The sequence below is a fragment of the Coregonus lavaretus genome (genome assembly GCF_964263955.1).
Source record: "Coregonus lavaretus genome assembly, chromosome: 14".
NCBI lineage: Eukaryota > Metazoa > Chordata > Actinopteri > Salmoniformes > Salmonidae > Coregonus > Coregonus lavaretus.
Genome location: NC_140001.1, coordinates 24,556,597 through 24,577,584, shown reverse-complemented (window position 1 = coordinate 24,577,584; position 20,988 = coordinate 24,556,597). Strand labels below are relative to the sequence as shown.

General features: G+C 43.2%; 1 protein-coding gene across 1 annotated transcript in view; it reads left to right on the top strand.

Annotated features, from left to right (window-relative positions):
• The window catches only part of LOC311141021 (dedicator of cytokinesis protein 5-like), a gene marked incomplete at both ends in the record, with an annotated part of 39,689 nt that extends 21,919 nt beyond the window's left edge, over positions 1 to 17,770 (top strand). The window contains 29 exon segments of the mRNA XM_084176300.1: positions 1,000 to 1,070; positions 1,204 to 1,310; positions 1,421 to 1,557; positions 1,691 to 1,786; positions 2,069 to 2,167; positions 2,524 to 2,694; positions 2,825 to 2,925; positions 7,997 to 8,055; positions 8,324 to 8,478; positions 8,622 to 8,707; positions 8,836 to 8,992; positions 9,241 to 9,281; positions 9,364 to 9,454; positions 9,579 to 9,698; positions 11,203 to 11,292; positions 12,185 to 12,289; positions 14,295 to 14,436; positions 14,705 to 14,786; positions 14,866 to 14,950; positions 15,144 to 15,230; positions 15,414 to 15,590; positions 15,771 to 15,854; positions 15,955 to 16,092; positions 16,327 to 16,502; positions 16,815 to 16,908; positions 16,912 to 16,965; positions 17,091 to 17,241; positions 17,451 to 17,569; positions 17,666 to 17,770. Of these exon segments, the coding sequence (XP_084032426.1) occupies positions 1,000 to 1,070; positions 1,204 to 1,310; positions 1,421 to 1,557; positions 1,691 to 1,786; positions 2,069 to 2,167; positions 2,524 to 2,694; positions 2,825 to 2,925; positions 7,997 to 8,055; positions 8,324 to 8,478; positions 8,622 to 8,707; positions 8,836 to 8,992; positions 9,241 to 9,281; positions 9,364 to 9,454; positions 9,579 to 9,698; positions 11,203 to 11,292; positions 12,185 to 12,289; positions 14,295 to 14,436; positions 14,705 to 14,786; positions 14,866 to 14,950; positions 15,144 to 15,230; positions 15,414 to 15,590; positions 15,771 to 15,854; positions 15,955 to 16,092; positions 16,327 to 16,502; positions 16,815 to 16,908; positions 16,912 to 16,965; positions 17,091 to 17,241; positions 17,451 to 17,569; positions 17,666 to 17,770 (3,180 nt within the window).
• Positions 17,771 to 20,988: the final 3,218 nt, after the last annotated feature.

Sequence of the window (20,988 nt, the reverse complement as noted above, 5' to 3'; positions counted from 1 at the left end):
TACTGCAGTGAATAGCCTATACCCAATGAATTTACACAGTTGAAATATATTTTTTTATCAGATAATGAAATGGCAGGTAGCCTAGGATAGTGTGCTCCCCAGGCTGCGCTCCAGCTCGAAATTCTCCCCAATTGATTAAGCTGTTTAGGGACAAGAAAAACAATCATACCTAGGCTATAACAACACAATGCAATAATGCATTTTTTATTAATTTTTCTAGTGAGTAAATAATTATAGTCTAGGCTGTAAACTGCAGTGAATATGCCATTTCAATAACCGCTAAAAAGCCTTGAGTTTTGAATGCATGTTTCATTCCGAAATAATAATACTAATCTAGCCTAGGCCTGATTAGGCAACCATTTGGATCAGTAATGGGTCTTTTCTCTACAGTTTACAAGGTCCAGAAAGGCACATTAGCAGGCCAGTCATATATCGGCGTTAACAGATAGGCCTACCATCGGAAAATATGGCCTTCTAATGCGCTGTTTGTCATGGATCATCCTCCCAAGTCGTCCTATAATTAATGTGGACACCAATATGCTCACACATGCCTAGTTATTCAGGAAAGTTTACCTTGCGCTCTGCCTTCTCCTCTCCGAGCAGCCTCGCGCACCTAGAACCAAGGAGGCTTCAATAGAACGCGTTTATGATTGGTTGTCAATGTTTTATCGTTGGAGGGACAGGGGAAAAAATCGCTCTGGAAGTGATAGCTCTCGTTGTCGTTCTCCACTATTTTTGTAGTTATCGTTGTAGTGTGACGCTCCTGTTCACTTGAATTAGAACGATGTTATTTATTTGTATCGTTTTTTATCGTTATAGTTATCGTCCTTGGTCCTATAGTTATCGTCCATTATGCTGGCTTGATGAAAGATAGTTCAAGTTTTACTTGATAAACAATTTATAGCTGACTAGCTCTGTAAAACACGGAAAGGAAGCTGTATGCAGTGATATTTCCCTCATGTTCTTTTAAAAAAACGTTTGAGACCTTGTCTTTTTCAGGGGGCGATACTGAAATACCTCCCCACCATCATTAATGACATAAAAAATGTCTTTGACCCTGTGGAGCTCAGGTAACTCCTTGTAATGACATTTTAACAGTTGAATCTCTGCAGAAATTATGCTGTTTCCTGTATAGAAAGATAGTGACATTGTCACATGACCTTGTCTTTTTCTGTATGTCTTCCTGTCTCTCTCTCTCACTAGTGTTCTTCTGACCAAGTTCATCGAGAGCATCCCTGACTCTCAGCTGGTGCGCCAGAAACTTGGTTGCATGTGTAAAATGGTGGAGAGTGGCCTTTTCAAAAAGCCAGGTACTGTAGCACCTCTCTGGTTAAAACACAACTTTATAATAATCTCTATTTAAAAACAGAACCACATGATGACACATTTGAATGGTCTCTATTTCTCTTTGACCCCACAGAGTGTCGAGATGTCCTCTTGCCACTGGTGACTGACCAGCTGAGTGGGCAGCTGGATGACCACTCCAATAAGCCTGACCACGAGGCCTGTGTTCAGCTGCTCAGCACTGTGCTTGACAACCTGGACCGCAAGGATGTGGTAAGTGGCAAATTGCTACAGCACACCTCTATCTCTGCAGCTGAAAACACTGAAATCAGTCACATCCCTGACCCTAACTGGATTGGTTTTGATTAGTATATTTTTTATCTGACCTGCTTGTCTGTGTCCTCAGGGTCCAACCCGGGGTCATGTCCAGCTGATTGTTGAGAGGCTGCTTCGCAGAGTCAATCGCACTGTCATCAGCATGAGCAGAACCTCCCCTCTCATTGTAAGACTCAGACGCAGTACTCAGAAAGTTCTTCATCTAACTCTAAAGTAGAAGTTATTTTCATTTGTTCAGTTGGTCGCCTTATACTTTATTTTAAGTTTCCATGTATAAGGCACAGTGCTGGAAATCTGCTTCTATGCATCCTATACAGTATATAACTTAGTTAGCACTTATAAGCATTCAACAATATAAGCAGCTTATAAGCATATAACATGTTATACGTGGGAACCCAAACTAGTTTTTCCAGCTAAGGTGACTGATACTCTGTCTTCTCCATGGCAGGGTCATTACCTAGCCTGCATGACTGCCATCTTGAAGCAGATGGATGACATGCACTACGCCCACTACATCAGTACATTCAAGACCAGACAGGACATTATTGTAAGTGGTCCGCTCCGCCTGCCCTGCCTTGGGCATGGCTCTTCCTGAGTCATCCAGTCGATAGCTGGCATTCAACCACTGGTGCTTGTAACTGCTCCTGAAGTGATTATTGATTATAGACATTTCATGGGACTGACTTGGAACAACGTGAGGATCTCCCTGTCCTTGCTTCTTTACTGAGGTGTGTGTGTGTCTAATATGAGAAAAGCTTAGGGACCTGCTGTGCAGAGTTCAACTTGTTACTAATCGATGGACTTGGTCAGAAACAAAATCCCATGTTTGTGCAGACATGAAGATGCATAAATTCAGGTACTTCCAGTACAGGCAAGGTAACTGTTCTCCCTGGCCCACTACAGGACTTCCTGATGGAGACATTCATCATGTTTAAGGACCTGATGGGGAACGTTTTCCCCTCCGACTGGATGACCATGAACCTCCTGCAGATTGGGGTGTTTCTGCGGGCCATCAACCAGTACTCTGAGGTCCTCAACATGTACTTCCTGGACCAGACCCACTTTGAGCTTCAGGTGGGTCTCCAGTCTCCACCTCTTGATGGGGTGGACAAAAAACATCTGTGACTCTCTCCTAATGTAATCTTAACTCAATCATTGTCTCAATGTCCATGTGAAAATGTTTATCATATTCTCCTCTCTTTAGCTCTGGAACAACTACTTCCACCTGACTGTGGCATTCCTGACCCACAAGTCATTGCAGCTGGAATCCTTCTCTCAAGAGAAACGGAACAAAATACTCAACAAGTATGTCCTTTTCTTCTTTATTTTGTGTATGAGTGCAATATTTGAATTCCCCAAAATAAATAATTACACATGAAAAATCCAAATTGCACAGTAAACTTACAGTATTCACACATGTCACGTTGTAAACTGATAGAAGACAGGCGCAGGAATGCATAATGCAGTGGCCAGTGCGCTATCTAAAAGATTCCCGGCAGCTCCGGAATCAATCAGAGCTAACAGGAGTGAGGGGCTAGGGTATTCTGGGAATTTAATGGAAAAGCACACTGGTTGAGTTGACAGAAAAGGAGAGGAGCTCTTGCATTCTACCTGGGTTGGAGCAGGGGAATTCCCTGGCTTGTCACCTCCTCGCCTATTAGTGGATTGAGGGCAGGTCGGGGAGAAATGACCCCTTTCTCCACAATAGGAGCAGAGGCCCAGATCCCTCCTTCTCCTGCGCTCTGCCTCGGGCAAACGTGCAGAGCCCACCTCCATCGGCTCTGCATATCCGGTGGAGGCCGCGATGGTCCGGAACTCCAGGGCGAACTCCGAGGTGGTCCTAGATCCCTGGTGTAGTCGGAGTAGACGCTCACCCCCCTCTCGGCCCTCCACAGGATGATCAAACACAGAGCGGAAGAGGAGGGTGAAGCACTCGTAGGACTCGACCTCGGGTCCAGCCGTTTCCCAGACCGCGGCATCCCAGTCCAGGGCCCGTCCGGTCAGTGCTGAGATGACTGTGGCAACCCTGTCTCTCCCAGAGACAGCCTCTGCGTAGCGAGCGAGGTACAGGTCGCATTGCAGAAGGAATCCCTTGCACTTCGCTGGCACGCCGTCAAAGCGCTCCGGGAGGGACAGGGGTATTCCGCGGACCGTCTCAGATGGGATGGAGGCAGGTAGTGGTGGTGTGGGGGCTGGTGCCGGAACCGGTGCTGGAGACTGGGGGGACTGCACATTCCCCTCCAAACGCAGGATGGTTGCCAGCACGCTGTCCATGGCACTGCCGAGTCTGGAGAGAAAGTCCTCGTGATGCTGGACTGTCTCTACGATGGTCGCCAGCACGGCCTTTCCCGCTGTCTCCATTTAGGGAGGTCGATTATTCTGTCCCATGTCCGTTGGTCTCGTGAGTACCAGAGCTCTGTTGTATCGGCTTTCGTGCTACGCGTTACTGTACATTGTATTACGGTTTAAATACCGTGTAATTGTGCACTTGTTATTACGGGTCTCGTCCCGTGTATTATTTAGAGGTTTACACCTCGCTCTTTTGTTTGGGTTACATCCCTGTGTTATATATATATATATACGTGTTTGTTTTGGGCTTCGTCCCTGTCGTTTTTTATGACGTACCTTATGTTGGGTAGAGAAATAAAAAATCCTATTACGTGTTCCTGCGCCTGTCTTCTATCATGTTGTTGTGCTACAAAGTGGGATAAAAATTGATTTAATTAAAAAATTTGTTCAACGATCTACACAAAGTACTCTGTAATGTCAAAGTAGTAGAGAAATTCCAACATTTGTTACAAATTAATGAATTATGATTAGATATGTTAGAAACACATTTGGCAGCGATTACAGCTGTAATTCTTTTTGGGTAAGTCTCTAAGAGCTTTGCACACCAGAATTGTATAATATTTGCCCAATATTCTTTAAAGAAATCTTCAAGCTCTGTCACCATCGGCCTCATGGTGAAATCCCTGAGCAGTTTCCTTCCTCTACGACAACTGAGATAGGAAGGACGCCTGTATATTTGTAGTGACTGGGTGTATTTATACACCATCCAAAGTGTATTTAATAACTTCACCATGCTCAAAGGGATATTCAATGTCAGCTTTATTATTATTATTATTTTTTTATTTTTTACACATCTACCGATCAGTGCCCTTTGCGAGGCATTGGAAAACCTCCCTGGTGGGGTTGAATCAGTGCTTGAAAATCACTACTCGATTGAGGGACCATACAGATCAAATAAAATAAAATCACATTTTATTTGTCACATACACGTGTTTAGCAGATGTTATTGCGGGTGTAGTGAAATGCTTGTGCTTCTATCTCCGACAGTGCAGTAATATCTAACAAGTAATATCTAACAATTTCACAACATATACCCTATACAGTGGGGAGAACAAGTATTTGATACACTGCCGATTTTGCAGGTTTTCCTACTTACAAAGCATGTAGAGGTCTGTAATTTTTATCATAGGTACACTTCAACTGTGAGAGACGGAATCTAAAACAAAAATCCAGAAAATCACATTGTATGATTTTTAAGTAATTAATTTGCATTTTATTGCATGACATAAGTATTTGATACATCAGAAAAGCAGAACTTAATATTTGGTACAGAAACCTGTGTTTGCAATTACAGAGAACATATGTTTCCTGTAGGTCTTGACCAGGTTTGCACAGACTGCAGCAGGGATTTTGGCCCACTCCTCCATACAGACATTCTCCAGATCCTTCAGGTTTCGGGGCTGTCGCTGGGCAATACGGACTTTCAGCTCCCTCCAAAGATTTTCTATTGGGTTCAGGTCTGGAGACTGGCTAGGCCACTCCAGGACCTTGAGATGCTTCTTACGGAGCCACTCCTTAGTTGCCCTGGCTGTGTGTTTCGGGTTGTTGTCATGCTGGAAGACCCAGCCACGACCCATCTTCAATGCTCTTACTAAGGGAAGGAGGTTGTTGGCCAAGATCTCGCGATACATGGCCCCATCCATCCACCCCTCAATACGGTGCAGTTGTCCTGTCCCCTTTGCAGAAAAGCATCCCCAAAGAATGATGTTTCCACCTCCATGCTTCACGGTTGGGATGGTGTTCTTGGGGTTGTACTCATCCTTCTTCTTCCCCCAAACATGGCGAGTGGAGTTTAGACCAAAAAGCTATATTTTTGTCTCATGAGACCACATGACCTTCTCCCATTCCTCCTCTGGATCATCCAGATGGTCATTGGCAAACTTCAGACGGGCCTGGACATGCGCTGGCTTGAGCAGGGGGACCTTGCGTGCGCTGCAGGATTTTAATCCATGACGGCGTAGTGTGTTACTAATGGTTTTCTTTGAGACTGTGGTCCCAGCTCTCTTCAGGTCATTGACCAGGTCCTGCCGTGTAGTTCTGGGCTGATCCCTCACCTTCCTCATGATCATTGATGCCCCACGAGGTGAGATCTTGCATGGAGCCCCAGACCGAGGGTGATTGACCGTCATCTTGAACTTCTTCCATTTTCTAATAATTGCGCCAACAGTTGTTGCCTTCTCACCAAGCTGCTTGCCTATTGTCCTGTAGCCCATCCCAGCCTTGTGCAGGTCTACAATTTTATCCCTGATGTCCTTACACAGCTCTCTGGTCTTGGCCATTGTGGAGAGGTTGGAGTCTGTTTGATTGAGTGTGTGGACAGGTGTCTTTTATACAGGTAACGAGTTCAAACAGGTGCAGTTAATACAGGTAATGAGTGGAGAACAGGAGGGCTTCTTAAAGAAAAACTAACAGGTCTGTGAGAGCCGGAATTCTTACTGGTTGGTAGGTGATCAAATACTTATGTCATGCAATAAAATGCAAATTAATTACTTAAAAATCATACAATGTGATTTTCTGGATTTTTGTTTTAGATTCAGTCTCTCACAGTTGAAGTGTACCTATGATAAAAATTACAGACCTCTACATGCTTTGTAAGTAGGAAAACCTGCAAAATTGGCAGTGTATCAAATACTTGTTCTCCCCACTGTACACACAAATCTAGTAAGGAATGGAATTTAAGAATAGATACATATATGGACAAGCAATGACAGAGCGGCATGGACTAAGATGCAGTAGAATATTATAGAATAGAATACAGTATATACATATGAGATGAGTAGTGCAAGATATGTAAACATTATTAAAGTGACTAGTGTTCCATTTCTTAAAGTGGCCAGTGATTTCAATAGGCAGCAGCAGCCTCTAATGTGCTAGTGATGGCTATTTAACAGTCTGATGGCCTTGAGATAGAAGCTGTTTTTCATTCTCTCGGTCCCAGCTTTGATGCACCTGTACTGACCTCGCCTTCTGGATGATAGCGGGGTGAACAGGCAGTGGCTTGGGTGGTTGATGTCCTTGATGATCTTTTTCGCCTTCCTGTGACATCGGGTGCTGTAGGTGTCTTGGAGGGCGGGTAGTTTGCCCCCGGTAATGCGTTCGGCAGACCGCACCACCCTCTGGAGAGCCCTGCGGTTGCGGGCGGTGCAGTTGCCGTACCAGGCAGTGATACAGCCCGACAGGATGCTCTCAATTGTGCATCTGTAAAAGTTTATGAGGGTCTTAAGCTTTCCACCTTCTCCACTGCATTCCCGTCGATGTGGATAGGGGGGTACACCCTCTGCTGTTTCCTGAAGTCCACGATCATCTCCTTTGTTTTGTTGACGTTGATTGAGAGGTTATTTTCATGGCACCACACTCCCAGAGCCCTCACCCCCTCCCTGTAGGCGGTCTCGTCATTGTTGGTAATCAAGCCTACTACTGTTGTGTCGTCTGCAAACTTGATGATTGAGTTGGAGGCGTGCTTGGCCACGCAGTCATGGGTGAACTGGGAGTACAGGAGGGGGCTGAGCACGCACCCTTGTGGGGCCCCAGTGTTGAGGATCAGCGAAGTGGAGATGTTGTTTCCTACCTTCACCACCTGGGGGCGGCCCGTCAGGAAGTCCAGGACCCAGTTGCACAGGGCGGAAGATAATTGTATGTGTGGGGTACAGAGATGGGGTAGTCATAAAACAATAATGTAAACACTATTATTGAACACAGAATGAGTCCATGCAACTTATTATGGGATTTGCTAAGCACATTTTTCTCCTGAACTTATTTGGGCTTGCCATAGCAAAGGGGTTGAATACTTTTGACTGAAGACAATTTCAGCTTTTAATTTTTAATTAATTTGTACAAATTTAGAAAAACAAAATTACACTTTGACATTATGGGGAATTATGTGTAGATCAGTGACAAAAATCTCAATTCAATCGATAAAAAAAAAAAAATAACATTTTGGAAAAAGTAAAGGGGTGTAAATGCTCCAATTAGTAAATATGTATTCATGCTCTACGGTATGTAGTGTAATTCTATGATGTGGTTACAGGTATGGAGACATGAGGAAGAGCATTGGCTTTAAGATCAGAGACATGTGGTATAATCTTGGTAAGTACCGTCCGGTAGTTGTTATCTCTGTGAGACAGGAACTCCTCAAATAGAGACGTCTACAGAATGGCCTGTTCAGTGGAAACAGGCTCTGATAGGAGAGAAACTAGACATTGTTGTTTTATTGCCTAGTTTCATGGTGGCCCGCTTTTTGTTTACCGCTTTTACTGTCTTTTTGTTTGCATGAAAAAGGAGTGTGGCTTATTGCCCTTTCAAATGAACCCTGTGTAATGTTTGTTTCTAACTGTATCATGTGTGCATCCCTCAGGCCCCCACAAGATGAAGTTCATCCCTGCCATGGTGGGGCCCATCCTGAAGGCTACCCTGGTGCCTGAGCCAGAGCTGAGGAAAGCCACCCTCCCCATCTTCTTTGACATGATGCAGTGTGAGCACAACTTCACTACCGGCCGCACCTTTGACATGGTGAGATAGCTGCCCACAGTAGTGTTGCCTGTCTGGCTTTACAGTATAACTGTACAAACAGAGTTTCCCAGCTTTATTTTGCTGAGCTGATCCTTGCATGGGCATGTGTGATGTGTTTTTAATATGTCTGCCTGTACATGCAGTTTGAGAATGAACTGATCACCAAGTTGGATCAGGAGGTAGAGGGAGGCCGTGGGGATGAACAGTACAAAATCATGCTGGAGAAAACGTAAGCACCAATCAGAGGCTGATGCCTTTTTCTTATTCCTTTTACCTCATGGTTTCATGGTCAATACCTAAATAAGGACTATTTAACTCCCTCATTCATTGACATGTTGCGTTGTTGATATTGTGTAGGCTACTTGAGCACTGCCGGAGGCACAGATACCTTTCTCAGTCAGGGGAGGAGCTGGCTCTGCTGCTCAGCAGTCTGCTGGAGAAGCTGCTGGCCTACCGCACCATCACACATGACGAGAGCCCTGAGCTCCGCATGAGCTGCACCGTCAACGTCCTGGTACGCCCTTACAGTACCCAACTAAGAGGCAGAGGGGAGCTCACCAGGGACTAACTAACCCCTTGGACTAGTTTATGTGGAACTCACAATATAGTCTGAAATATTGAGCCACATTCATCACCTCAGAGGAGTAGTATATGAAGATGCTATGTTTCTACATTGAACCAATTCATTTTTTACAAAATGTTATCATCAAACATTTGAACCAAAGCTGAGTTTTTCCACTGTTTTTATTTTGGTTGTGACAGAACTTCTACAAAGAGAAGAAACGGGAAGACATTTACATTCGGTGAGACAGTTCATTAATTGAATAGTCTTCTTTGCATTCCATTTTGTTAGATATCACTCTAAAATACTGACTTCGTCCTCAGGTATCTGTACAAGCTGAGGGATTTACACCTTGTCTGTGAGAACTACACAGAGGCAGCCTACACCCTGTTACTTCATGCCGAACTCCTTGAGGTCTCACTCAACATTCAAGTCGACTTTCAATTAAAACAGTAGTGTTTGGAATATTTCCCTAAAATTACAGTTAACATACATTACTAGAAAACTAAATGCAGTTTGTGTATTGTGTCCACCTCAGTGGTCTGACAAGCCCTGTGCCCCTCATCTGATCCCCGGTGACAGCCAACATGTCTGGACCCAGCAGGAGCTCAAAGAGAGGCTCTTCCAGGAGATAATCTGTTACCTGGACAAGGGCAAAGTGAGTTCCCACCCTCATCCTCACTACAGTGACCCTATTAGGAACCCTGATCTACAGATGGAAGTTTGCACTTTGCAATGGAGTGCAGTGGAGCAGAATGTTCTTTTTTCTCTTTTCAAAACTGGTTGAATGGCTATTTTTACCCTGTAGGCACCTGCAACTTACCACAAGTAGGATAAATAACACTTGCCGAGAATTATCCAGGCCATTTATTTTACTTTTAATGGAAAAATCTCAATTTCAGTTTAGAATTATTATTTTTTTAGTTGTAAATCAAACAAATACACGTGTGAACCCCAGCAGTTTTTTCAATAGTCACCTGGACAAAAGGAACACCTACATGAGAATGCTGTTCATTGAGTACATCTCAGCGTTCAACACCATTGTGCCCTCAAAGATCATCACTAAGCTAAGGACCCTGGGATAAACACCTCCCTCTGCAACTGGATCCTGGACATCCTGATGGGTCGCCCACAGGTGGTGAGGGTAGGCAGCAACACATCTGCAATGGGGGCCCCTCAGGGGTGCGTGCTTAGTCCCCTCCTGTTCTCCCTGTTCACCCACGACTGCGTGGCCGCACGCACGACTCCAACACCATCATTAAGTTTGCAGACGACATGACGGTGGTAGGCCTGATCACCGACGATGATGAGACAGCCTACAGGGAGGAGTCCAGAGACCTGGCCCCTCAGGAGGCTGAAAAGATTTGGCATGGGCCCTCAGATCCTCAAAAAGTTATACAGCTGCACCATTGAGAGCATCCTGACTGGCTGCATCACTGCTTGGTATGGCAACTGCTTGGCATCCGACTGCAAGGCTTTACAGAGGGTAGTGCGTACGCCCCAGTACATCACTGGGGCCGAGCTCTCTGCCATCATGGACCTCTATACCAGGCAGTGTCAGAGGATGGCCCTAAAAATGGTCAAAGACTACAGCCACCCAAGTCATAGACTGTTCTCTCTGCTAAAACACTGAAAGAGGTACCGGCGCGCCAAGTCTGGGACCTAAAGGCTCCTGAACAGCTTCTACCCCCAAGCCATAAGACTGCTGAACAGCTAATCAACCAGCTACCTGGACTATTTGCATTGACCCCCTTTTTTTTTGCGCTGACATTCTTGCACTGCTCACTGGACTCTACCCACACACTCACACATACTACACTGTCACTCCAACACACATATACACACACACACACACACACACACACACATATGACTTGCGGGCAGTGGGTTCAGAACAACAACAACAAAAAATTTTGGGGAAATTATACAACCACCGAAAAAGGCACTTTGGACACTGGAAGGGCAAAGGGGCATGTGCTCTGCACAGGTAAAGGCCTATCGGTGCACATGCCTGCCACAGTACATCACCCCTGAAACCTGCTGTCTGGGTTTTATTGAATAGAGGTGTTAGTGAAGGACAGATGGTGATGTCTAGACCATGTTCACATCTCATGTTCATATTTAATGTATCTTTTTACCAACTGCTGCATGTGTCTGTTCAGATGTGGGAGAAAGCCATTGAGATGGGCAAACAGCTGGCAAAGATGCACGAGAACCAGATGTTTGACTTCATGGAGATTAGCCAGCTGCTGGTAAGACGATTTATCTTCTGCTATCGCGTTTTAGTCTGAGATTTATTCAAAATATTGTCACTACTGATTATAGATGTTTCTTTAAAACATGTAAAGTAAAACCAAAAAGTATTATCCTCTTAGTTTCTTCATGGTAAAAAAGGCTTCACCAACAACGCCAGAGAGGGATTGTCAATAGCCCACTGCCAATTTAGTGTGAGGCCTTTTCAATAGGACCAGGTCCACTGCTATACTGACATGCTTTTCAGTGTTCACAAAGGCTAGGAGTTAATTAGATACAGTGCCTTCAGAAAGTATTCACAGCCATGAATCTTTCCAAATGTTGTTGTGTTACAGTCTGAATTAAAAATGTTGTGTCACTGGCCTACACACAATACCCCATAATGTCAAAGTGGAATTATGTTTTTAGATTATTATTATTTTAAAATTAAAAATGAAAAGTGGAAATTTCTTGAGACAATAAGTATTCAACCCTATTGTTTTGGCAAGCCTAAATAAGTTCAGGAGTAAAAATGTGCTTAACAAGTTACATAATACGTTTCATGGACTCACTCTGTGTACAATAATAGTATTTAACATGATTGAGGAAATGGGGAAGAGAGAAGAGTTGCTGGCACACTTGTGTCAAACCTTTTAACCAGCAGTCCCACCCATGCACTGCTGGTTGACATACAGTTCTTAGCTGCAGTGGAGTGATACAAAACTGTGTTCTGTCACACTGTGCCAGACAGTCTATGTTCATTATGGATCCTTAAATTTCACACTGAACCATGTTTGTGTTAGTTTTTTTCTACAGTTGTAATTAGATACTACAGTATGTTAGGTATTTCCTGTTGTATGTTGTCTGTGTTCCTGATTGTGGCTTTGTTACTCTCCCTGCTGTCGTCCACAGAAACAGCAAGCCCAGTTCTATGAGAATATAATGCATGCCATGCGGCCTCAGCCAGAATACTTTGCTGTGGGATACTATGGCCTTGGATTCCCCACTTTCCTCAGAGTAAGATTATTACCTCTTTTCATAACTATATAGCACATTTCAAGGTCTGTCTCATTCACCTGAGATGATGTGTTAATGTGCCTTTTATTAATTTTTCTTATGGCATGCTCTATCAAATTAAATTATAGTCAATTTTTGTTGAATATGTTTCACAATGTATAATTTAGGCTATACTAGTTATCAGTTCCATAAAGCAGTAGGGGATTCTATGGATTGAATACCTTCCATAATCTTGTCAGGTTCAGGTCAGAATAGCCTTGATTTGGCATAACATCAATATTTCTACACTGCAGTGGCACATTCCTGTCTACCACAGTTAATCTTTAATTTAAGCTTTGACATCTTCTGTAGCATATAGTTCAATAACAACATTATAATTAAATAATATAATTCATATTTGATTTGCTACCATATACAGTGCCTTCAGAAAGTATTGACATCCCTAAACTCTTTCCGCATTTTGTTGTTACAGCCTGAATTTAAAATTTATTAAAGTGAGATTTTGTGTCACTGATCTACACACAATAATACCCCATCATGTCAAAGTGGAATTTTGTTTGTAGAAATTTTTTTAAATTATAAAAAAATGTAAACTTGAAATGTCTTGAGTCAATAAGTATTCAACCCCTTTGTTATGGCAGGCCTAAATAAGTTCAGGAGTAAAAATGTGCTTACAAAATCACATAAGAAGTTACATGGACTCATTCCGTGTTCAATAATAGTGGTTAATTCGATTTTTTAAAATGACTACCCCATCGCTGTACCACACACATACAATTATATGTAAGGTCCATCAGTCGAGTAGTGAATTTCCAGCACAGATTCAAGCATAAAAACCAGAGAGGTTTTTCAATGCCTCGCAAAGGGCATTGTTTAGTAGGTGTGTAAACAAAAAAGAAAAAAAGAAAAACAGACACTGAATATCCCTTTGAGCATAATTAAGTGAATAATTAGGTTTGGATGGTGTTTCAATACACCCAGTCACTACAAAGATACAGGCGTTCTTCCTAACTCAATTGCCGAAGAACAAGGAAACTGCTCAGGGATTTCACCATGAAGCCAATGGTGATTTTAAAACAGTTACAGAGTTTAATGGTTGTGATATGAGAAAACTGAGGATGGATCAACAACATTGTAGCTACTCTACAATACTAACTTAAATGACAGAGCGAAAAAAAGGAAGCCTGTACAGAATACAAATATTCCAAAACATGCATACTGTTTGCAATAAGGCACTAAAATAAAACTGCTGAAAATTGGGCAAAGAAATTAACTTTATGTCCTGAATACAAAGTGTTATGTTTGGGGCAAATCCACATCACTGAGTAACACTGTTCATATTTTCAAGCATGGTGGTGGCTGCATCATGTTATGGGGATGCTTGTCATTGGCAAGGACTTGGGAGTTTTTTAGGATAAAAAGAAATGGAATAGAGCTAAGCACAGGCAAAATCCTAGAGGAAAACCTGGTTCAGTCTGCTTTCCAACAGACACTGGGAGATTAATTCACCTTTCAGCAGGACAATAACCTAAAACACTGGAGTTGCTTACCAAGATGACATTAAATGTTCCTGAGTGGCCTAGTTACAGTTTTGGATTGAAAATCTATGGCAAGACTTGAAAATGGCTGTCTAGCAATGATCAACAATCAACTTGACAGAGCTTGATGAATTTTCTTTATAAGAATGGGAAAATATTGTACAGTCTAGGTGTGCAAAGCTCTTAGCGACTTTCCCAAAAAGACTCACAGCTGTAATCGCCGCCAAAGGTGCTTCTACAAAGTATTGACTCAGGGGTGTGAATACTTATGTAAATTAGTTTTTTCTGTATTTCGTTTTCAATAAATTTGCTAAAATTCCTAAAAACATGTTTTCACTCTGTCATTATGGGATATTTTGTGTAAAAAATAAATGGAATCCATTTTGAATTCAGGCTGTAACACAACAAAATGTGGAATAAGTCAAGGGGTAATGAATACTTATCTTTTAATGGATTTGCTCTTACAGAACAAAGTGTTCATCTACCGTGGTAAGGAGTACGAGTGGCTGGAGGACTTCAGTCTGAAGCTGCTGTCTCAGTTCCCCAATGCCGCCAGGATAACCAGCACAGCGCCCCCTGGGGACAACATCTGTAACTCCCAAGGACAGCGTATCCTTCAGCCCTCTTGCAGCATGCCCTTATTTTCCCAGCTATTTAATGCTATTTAAATGTAAATTATTGGTGTTAATGCTTCTAGTCACGACATTGTTAATTTTATGTATTTTCCATTTATTGGCAAGTCTTATTATACCTTTCTCAAGGACACAGTTTTGAACCAGTAATCCACTGGTGCCCCAGTCTCTGTTTCCCTATAGCACTAGGGATTCGTTTTTGTTTTTGAATAATACACAGTCCTATCCTTACCTGCTCTTCACAGACATCCAGTGTTTTACAGTCAAGCCAGTCCTTACTGTGCCCACCCAGTTCAAAGACAAGGGGGTTCCTGAGCAGATCCTAAAGTAAGGAACACAACAGTTTGTGGTATGATTAATTTATCTTACATATGCATTACATTGTTGGTCCCTCTTCCTCTCCTAGCTACTACAGAACCAATGAAGTGGACCAGTTCCAGTATTCCAGACCCTTCAGGAAATGTGCAAAGAACCCAGACAATGAATTTGCTGTGAGTACCTTTCACACAGCTCTGACAGACACACCATGCTGTAAAGCCCCAACAAAGCCAGATCCCTCCATTTATACTAACACTCTTGTCTTTGAACATCGCTAAGGAACTCAGGAATTTAGCCCTTTTACTTAGCAGTTGCTCAAAATATCCTTGTTGACCATTCCTGCATATTTTCTGCCTCATGTTACAGACCATGTGGATCGAGAGGACAACTTACATCACGTCCTATTACTTCCCAGGGATTCTCAAATGGTTTGAAGTGAAGTCCATCTCTGTTGTAAGTTCTCTCACTAATGATGATGACAATCACAGTAAGACAAACGTACTGGTGTTAATGTGCTGTATGTTGAATCTATTTTGAGTACTCTGATACCACCCATAGCAAATAGTTCCTACGCAACCAATTTGGTCTTCTACACTTTAATGTCTCCTCACCTCTCCTTGCTTTTCTATTGGTCAGGAGGAGATCAGCCCCCTGCAGAATGCTGTGGAAACCATGGAGATGGCCAATGAGAAGCTCAGTAACCTGGTGCAGCAGCAGGCCTGTGACAGCTCCACGTCAGTCCACCCACTCTCCATGATGCTCAATGGTATTGTTGACCCTGCCGTAATGGGTGGCTACACCAACTACGAGAAGGTTTGACTTCCACTATTACTGTCAATTTCATCTCACATTTCAGTGAAGATTTGTCACCTGATGTTCTTATTTTCCAAGTCACTCTGTTATGTTAGCTAGTATTTATTATGACCATATGACCATATGACCATATCTCCTAGTAAAAAATAAAATAATTTCACCCCCTTTCTTTCTCTGTAGGCGTTCTTCACTGACACCTACATACACGAACACCCAGAGGACCTTCAGAGCATTGAGGTCCTCAAACATCTTATTGCCCTCCAGGTACAGTATATTCTCATTATCTCCTTGTTATTGAACCTGTCCTTAGACATGCAGTACATGCTGTAAGAACAGAGGCTCCTCCCTCCTCCTCTCCCCTCAGATCCCTCTCCTGGCTGATGGGATCCTGATCCACGGGGAGAAATCCACGGAGCAGCTGAAGCCCTTACACAACCGCCTGCTCACCTGTTTCTCTGACCTGCGGGAGAGAGTGGAGAAGCATTACGGCGTCATAACCCTGGTCAGTTGCCAGCAGCAAACTCAATTTAATGTTAGAGGGTGGCAACTTTAGCTATTGGCTCCTCTGACTGCCTCCCTATTAAATTCCCCTCATTCAAAGCAGAGTGTACATTATATTGCTGCAGGACCATACATCTTGCTTTAGGCACTCCATTGCTGCTAGTGTTTTGCCTGTCAATCCACTCATCCCCTGCCAAGTTTCCTGATGATGTTTCATCCCATTTGCGTGTCCCAGCCCTGCTCTCTGACTGAGAGGAAGAAGAGTCGCGTGGGCTCCGTAGTGATGCCCTACATCCTTTCCTCTACCCTGCGCCGCATGTCCACCGTCTCCATCCTCTCCACCACCTCATCAGGCCTCTCCAGCAGCTCCGCCTCCTCTGATGGACCCTCCCGGCGCTCCTCCTCCCAGGAGTCAGTCCCTCACCTCCTCCTCTTTCCTCCTTCCTTCTCCCTCCTCCTCCCAGGAGACAGTCCCCCTCCTCCCTCCATCCTCCTCCCTTCTCCCTCCTCCCTCCCTGTGTTACTCTCTTTGTGCTGCTCTGGTGGTCAATTTGTGTTGCTATGTTAGTAAGGAATATTTGTCTGTGCTTTTCCACATCTCACAGTGTGACATTGTCTGAAGTCTTGCACATGCCAGTGTATCCCTCTAACTGTACACCCCCCGCCCCCATGTCTCTCTCTCTATTTCTCTATCTGTCCTGTTGACCTGATATCCATCATCAGTTCACTGTTGTCCCGTGCCACTGCCAATGATCGCCGGGCCTCGATGTTGTCCCGCTCTGAGGATGACAACCGGATCGGTCGAAAGAACAGAAAATAATGGAGTGTGAGCAAGTCACAGGTTTTGGTGGAGAGACAGCCAGACATAGATGAGGTAACTAAAACGGTTTTGGGCTCATAAACTATGGCACAAATGTAATTTGAGAATGCAAGTAATTACCCATATACTTGACTGTGATTTCAAGGAGGGCTGTATCTTTGTACTCTACTCCTTTGCAGACCCCTCCAGAGAAGCAGCAGAGACCCAAAAGCCTACAGTTTGGGGACCGTCGCCTGACCCTGTCTCTGTTCCAGGGCGTCTCTTCTCAGCTCAGCCTTGGCAACCCTCTCAGCCCCCTGCCAGCCTCTCCTTACACTCCTCGCAGCTCCAGTACGTAGCTTAACTACACACAAAGGATACATACAAAGCAGCCTATCCCAAACAACCTTTTAGAGATACCGGTTCAACCTGCACACAGAAACAGTCACCTGCACAGGCATAGAGATAAACCCTGTATAGGATCCATGCCTCGTCCACACACAGTTTTACCTGTCATGGAGCCTAAAATATGTGTGTTTTGTCACTCTCTCTCTCTGCAGGTTATTCATCTCTCCTTGGGGATAATGATGCCACCACTGACACTCCTGGGACACCCCCACCTATGCCACCAAAGAAACATCCCCACGAGATGTTTGACCTCTCCCAAAACTCCTCTGAGGTACCGCTAGACTGAAAACATCAATAGTTTTTGTAAAATGCACATTGTGAAACAAAATATTTTAACAGGATATTTTTTTCCCCTGTCTCTCCATAGTTCCTTCCTCCTCTGCCTCAGAAAATTGACAGCAAGCCCCCTCCACCTCCTCCTAAGACCAGGAAGTCTATGTTCCCCGGCTCCTACGAGCACAGTCCTCAGTGAGGATCCTCCACCTGGATAGCCCCTCTCATCTAGTTCAGAGACCTGCTGCCTGGGATAAGGGCTTGGTTTGTCTTGTGGTACTGTAGCACTTTATTATTACAGAGCTATTACAGGACCAATACTATTACCAGTTATGTACTTCAGAATTACAGTACCAGTCAAACATTTGGACACACCTACTCATTCAAGGGTTTTTCTTTATTTTTACTATTTTCTATATTGTAGAATAATAGTGAAGACATCAAAACTATGAAATAACACATATGGAATCATGTAGTAACCAAAAAAGTGTTAAACAAATCAAAAATATTTTATATTTGAGATTCTTCAAAGTAGCCACCCTTTGCCTTCATGACAGCTTTGCACACTCTTCGCATTCTCTCAACCAGCTTCACCTGGAATGCTTTTCCAACAGTCTTGAAGGAGTTCGCACATACAGTTGAAGTCGGAAGTTTACATACACCTAAGCCAAATACATTTAAACTCAGTTTTTCACAATTCCTGACATTTAATCCTAGTACAAATTCCCTGTCTTAGGTCAGTTAGGATCACAACTTTATTTTAAGATTGTGAAATGTCAGAATAATAGTAGAGAGAATGATTTATTTCAGCTTTTATTTATTTCATCACATTCCCAGTGGGTCAGAAGTTTACATACACTCAATTAGTATTTGGTAACATTGCCTTTAAATTGTTTAACTTGGGTCAAACGTTTCGGGTAGCCTTCCACAAGTTTCCCACAATAAGTTGGGTGAATTTTGGCCCATTCCTCCTGACAGAGCTGGTGTAACTGAGTCAGGTTTGTAGGCCTCCTTGCTCGCACACGCTTTTTCAGTTCTGCCCACACATTTTCTATAGGATTGAGGTCAGGGCTTTTTGATGGCCACTCCAATACCTTGACTTTGTTGTCCTTAAGCCATTTTGCCACAACTTTGGAAATATGCTTGGGGTCATTGTCCATTTGGAAGACCCATTTGCGACCAAGCTTTAACTTCCTGACTGATGTCTTGAGATGTTGCTTCAATATATCCACATAATTTTCCTTCCTCATGATGCCATCTATTTTGTTAAGTGCACCAGTCCCTCCTGCAGCAAAGCACCCCCACAGCATGATGCTGCCATCCCCGTGCTTCACGGTTGGGATGGTGTTCTTCGGCTTGCAAGCAACCCCCTTTTTCCTCCAAACATAACAATGGTCATTATGGCCAAACAGTTCTATTAGACCAGAGGACATTTCTCCAAAAAGTATGATCTTTGTCCTCATGTGCAGTTGCAAACCATAGTCTGGATTTTTTATGGCGGTTTTGGAGCAGTGGCTTCTTCCTTGCTGAGCGGCCTTTCAGGTTATGTCGATATAAGACTCGTTTTACTGTGGATATAGATACTTTTGTACCTGTTTCCTCCAGCATCTTCACAAGGTCCTTTGTTGTTGTTCTGGGATTGATTTGCACTTTTCGCACCAAAATACATTCATTTCTAGGAGACAGAACGCGTCTCCTGAGCGGTATGACGGCTGCGTGGTCCCATGGTGTTTATACTTACGTACTATTGTTTGTACAGATGAACGTGGTACCTTCAGGCGTTTGGAAATTGCTCCCAAGGATGAACCAGACTTGTGGAGGTCTGCAATTTTTTTTCTGAGGTCTTGGCTGATTTCTTTTGATTTTCCCATGATGTCAAGCAAAGAGGAACTGAGTTTGAAGGTAGGCATTGAAATACATCCACAGGTACACCTCCAATTGACTCAAATTATGTCAATTAGCCTATCAGAAGCTTCTAAAGCCATGACATCATTTTCTGGAATTTTCCAAGCTGTTTAAAGGCACAGTCAACTTAGTGTATGTAAACTTCTGACCCACTGGAATTTTGATACAGTGAATTACAAGTGAAATAATCTGTCTGTAAACAATTGTTGGAAAAATTACTTGTGTCATGCACAAAGTAGATGTCCTAACCAACTTGCCAAAACTATAGTTTGTTAACAAGAAATTTGTGGAGGTGTTGAAAAACAAGTTTTAATGACTCCAACCTAAGTGTATGTAAACTTCTGACTTCAACTGTATGCTTAGCACTTGTTGGCTGCTTTTCCTTATCCCCAAACACCAAAATGTGTTAAACAAATCAAAATATATTTTATATTTGAGATTATTCAAATAGCTACCCTTGATGACAGCTTGGCACACTCTTGGCATTCTCTCAACCAGCTTCACCTGGAATGCTTTTCCAACATTCTTGAAGGAGTTCCCACATATGCTGAGCACTTGTTGGCTGCTTTTCGTTCTCTCTGTGGTCCGACTCATCCCAAACCATCTCAATTTGGTTGAGGTCGGGGGATTGTGGAGGCCAGGTCATCTGATGCAGCACTCCATCACTCTCCTTCTTGGTCAATTAGCCCTTACACAGCCTGGAGTTGTGTTGGGTCATTGTCCTGTTTAAAAACAAATGATAGTCCCACTAAGCGCAAACCAGATGAGATGGCGTATCGCTGCAGAATGCTGTGTATAGAATAACTATCTTCAAAGTAATGACTCGGGACGTCGGGTTTGAAATGAAAGCTTATTTTAGTAATATTACTTGTTCACGTTACATTTAACAACTTTAGATTCTATAAAACAATAAAAATAAGTTTCTAGCGAAAAGTCAGGATAATCACTTGACACTTGACATAACTGGAGCCTTTTTTTTTCTCTCCCCCCGGTCGCCAGGCATTATGGAACTTGCAGTCAAAAGAGTAATTCAATACTAACCAATACAAGTATGTACAGTGGGGAAAAAAAGTATTTAGTCAGCCACCAATTGTGCAAGTTCTCCCACTTAAAAAGATGAGAGAGGCCTGTAATTTTCATCATAGGTACACGTCAACTATGACAGACAAATTGAGAAAAAGAAATCCAGAAAATCACATTGTAGGATTTTTTATGAATTTATTTGCAAATTATGGTGGAAAATAAGTATTTGGTCACCTACAAACAAGCAAGATTTCTGGCTCTCACAGACCTGTAACTTCTTCTTTAAGAGAGTCCTCTGTCCTCCACTCGTTACCTGTATTAATGGCACCTGTTTGAACTTGTTATCAGTATAAAAGACACCTGTCCACAACCTCAAACAGTCACACTCCAAACTCCACTATGGCCAAGACCAAAGAGCTGTCAAAGGACACCAGAAACAAAATTGTAGACCTGCACCAGGCTGGGAAGACTGAATCTGCAATAGGTAAG